General features: G+C 40.0%; 1 protein-coding gene across 3 annotated transcripts in view; it reads left to right on the forward strand.

Moving 5' to 3' along the window:
* Positions 1–2,855, forward strand: part of pcca (propionyl-CoA carboxylase subunit alpha) — a 26,282-nt gene that overhangs the window by 20,096 nt on the left and 3,331 nt on the right. For all 3 annotated transcript variants that reach the window (XM_032527478.1, XM_032527479.1, XM_032527477.1), the window contains exon 19: positions 1,728–1,826. In XM_032527478.1, the coding sequence (XP_032383369.1) occupies positions 1,728–1,826 (99 nt within the window). The remainder of the gene's footprint in view (positions 1–1,727; positions 1,827–2,855) is intronic.

A 2,855-nucleotide genomic window follows, 5' to 3' on the forward strand; every position in this document is an offset into this window, starting at 1 on the left:
AAGCCAAAGATTGATTTTTCTCCAGCTCCTTAATGCTATCTGTATGTGTGTGCGACCCAACCTGCTCCTTCCTTAAAAACTTCCATATGTATGCATTTTAAAATTCTGCGTTTTTCTCAAAAAGTTGAGAGCATGATGCCTTCTGTTCCTAGATCTAGATAAGTTTACCAATAATTATCTGAGCTAAAAACATGATCACTGTCACTAGATAGAAAGAAATCTTTGACTTTCACACGGTGCTATTCACTGACAGTAAAAAAGAAGAAAAAAAAGTCACTATTGTATGCACTGGCACTGCTGCGTTGCTAAATGATAGCAACTCACCAGGAGACTTTCCCAACTCTTGGCAATTCCTCATTCCTTATCCCTCTCACTTCTGGCAGGTTCTAAGTTATACGGCAGCTGGCCTTTCTACCTCTTTGTCATCCAAGTCAGTCGCCATAGCTCTAGTACTAGGCTGAGGCTACTCTCCCCAACTGATCACCGAATTGAGTTAAAAAACCTGCTAATACCAAAAATGACAAAAGTGGCCTTTAACTCTATTTGGAGCGATTTATAAAAATAATATACATATCTTGAATGCTATTTTTTTTTATACTCAGTGGTGATTAACCTGCAACACGGCCTTTTAACGGTTCACAAGTTATGAAAGGGATGTGGTCTGTGTACATGGGTGTGGCTAGAGTGTACGGGGTGGCTCACTATCACATGTAGACCACACATTTTTCAATTTTCATGTAAACTGGAATAACTTTTGCCAAGATGCAACCATTCCTGTTTCAACAGCCATCAACAGGAAGTTGGTCCTCTATAACTTGCACATTGTTTTAGGTATCAAAATTCTTTTAATAGATTTTTGTCAAGAGGATCCACCGAGTCTATATCCAAGTTTTCGTGCAGATTGGACTCACGGACCAAAAGTAGTAGGACAGTAGGTTTCTCATATGATGTGGGTAATAAATAGAAAAAATTCTAACAGCACCATCTAATGGCCAATTCACTCAAGATTTGGCATGGATGCTCAAGCCCCTATGTGGAACGACTGTGTCATGTTTGGTGGCAATCGGAGTAAATTTTGGCCAGATACGCAACTTCCTCTTTCAACAGCCCCCGACAGGAAGTTGATTCTCCATAACTTGCATATTTTTTTCGAAATTCTTTGAATAACTTTTTGTCATGAGTACCTAGATACTACCTGTCTTCCGGTTGGGTGGCGCTAACGAAGGTAAATGGGAAATATATCTGCAATATTTAGAGATACGTATCCAATCTGGTGAAGATTGGAGTAACTATGTCCAAGTTAAGGCCTTCCATGCATTAAGGAGCTGTATGGAGCCCCAGATTTTTCATTGGTCTGACATGTGTGCAACTTTGTGAGTTTTCCAGCATGTTAAGACCCTCAAAAATGAGAGAGACGGTACGGAATAATAATACTTACAAAAACAATGGGTTCCTTGCACTTTAGTGCTCAGGCCCTAATAATCTCTAAAGCTGTGATGTTAATTCATGTATGTGGACAGTTAATTGAGACAATATGATACCAACTGTGTCAAAACTCAAGCTCACATTCCAGAGGAAAAAATGGACATCAGTCAGCAGGGAACGATGGAACTATAGTCCCTGTGTAGACACAAAAAGGAGGGCACTGTCTCTGTAATGGGTTTGATAAGCCCAATAAGTAGAATAACAAAACCGAATAACATAATAATCTGTGTCTCTCTCTGTAGGTGGAGGTGGATGGAGGAAAGGTGGAAGTAAGTGGACAGTGGAACCTGGCCTCCCCACTGCTACCACTTACCATCAACGGCACACACAGGACGCTACAGGTAACACACACACATACACACACACACACACACACACTTCATTTAAGTGTAACGTTAACATGATCACATGTGCCACATTAACCAATCAATCAATGAGTTTCATTGTCACATGAAAAACAAAAATCCCTACAGTTCAAGTACAATTCCAGTGAAATGTAATCCCATTGTAGATGCAGTAGCTGTTAAAGCAGCTGTGGCTCTGTGACTTATCAGTGCAAGGTTGAGTGAAGCTGATGCAGGAAGGGGCCTAACAGAAGAAAATTTATAGCGAGCTAATCGCTTACAGCACTCTTCTAGGAAAGCTGTATTTGTTAATAATTGCAATTGTTTTTTGTGTGTAATCTTTATATTAGAACATAGCTACCATACAAAATCATTTGTTTATAAGCAAAAGTATAGTTAGGGATGGGTACAGAAACCCAGTAGGCCTATTAAATGAGACCATAGTGTTGGTAAGCCCTTAATGAGTTCTATTTATTGGTACTATTTAACGTTTTGGTGAATTTATTATCATGCTACAGCATCTTCTCTGCTTTCTGTGTCGAGGCTGAGCTCCTTCAACTACGCTCGTTACCAGGCCTGTCATTAGGAATCATGAAAAAGGGGGGCAAAAGCTTCCAAAATGGGTCCCTCATCCACATCCACTTCAGCACCGTCTGCAGTCTTGTTTAGGGCTTGACTATTGGGCACAGCATTTTTTTACTGCCAAAATATTTAACCCTCACTGTCAAGCTCTAGGTTAAATAAGTATACCCAAATTAGGGGGTTCGTTTCTAGGAGCGGGGATGTCCATAGTGGTGAAACCGAGCAATCTGGAAACAGATAAAGGGACAGACGGGCGTAATTGCTGCTAGGCCTCTACACGTAACTAGATGTTATTTAAGTATTTATTTATTTATTTAAAATGTGTTAGCTGTAGATCTGACGTTACTCAATAGTGCAACACACCTGATCATTATAGCTCCACTCTTATCTTTTTTACCTCACAGAGCGGACTGGGTAAGAGCTTAAAAAAACGCTAATTAAAAA

The sequence above is a fragment of the Etheostoma spectabile genome, chromosome 10 (assembly GCF_008692095.1).
Source record: "Etheostoma spectabile isolate EspeVRDwgs_2016 chromosome 10, UIUC_Espe_1.0, whole genome shotgun sequence".
NCBI classification, from domain to species: domain Eukaryota; kingdom Metazoa; phylum Chordata; class Actinopteri; order Perciformes; family Percidae; genus Etheostoma; species Etheostoma spectabile.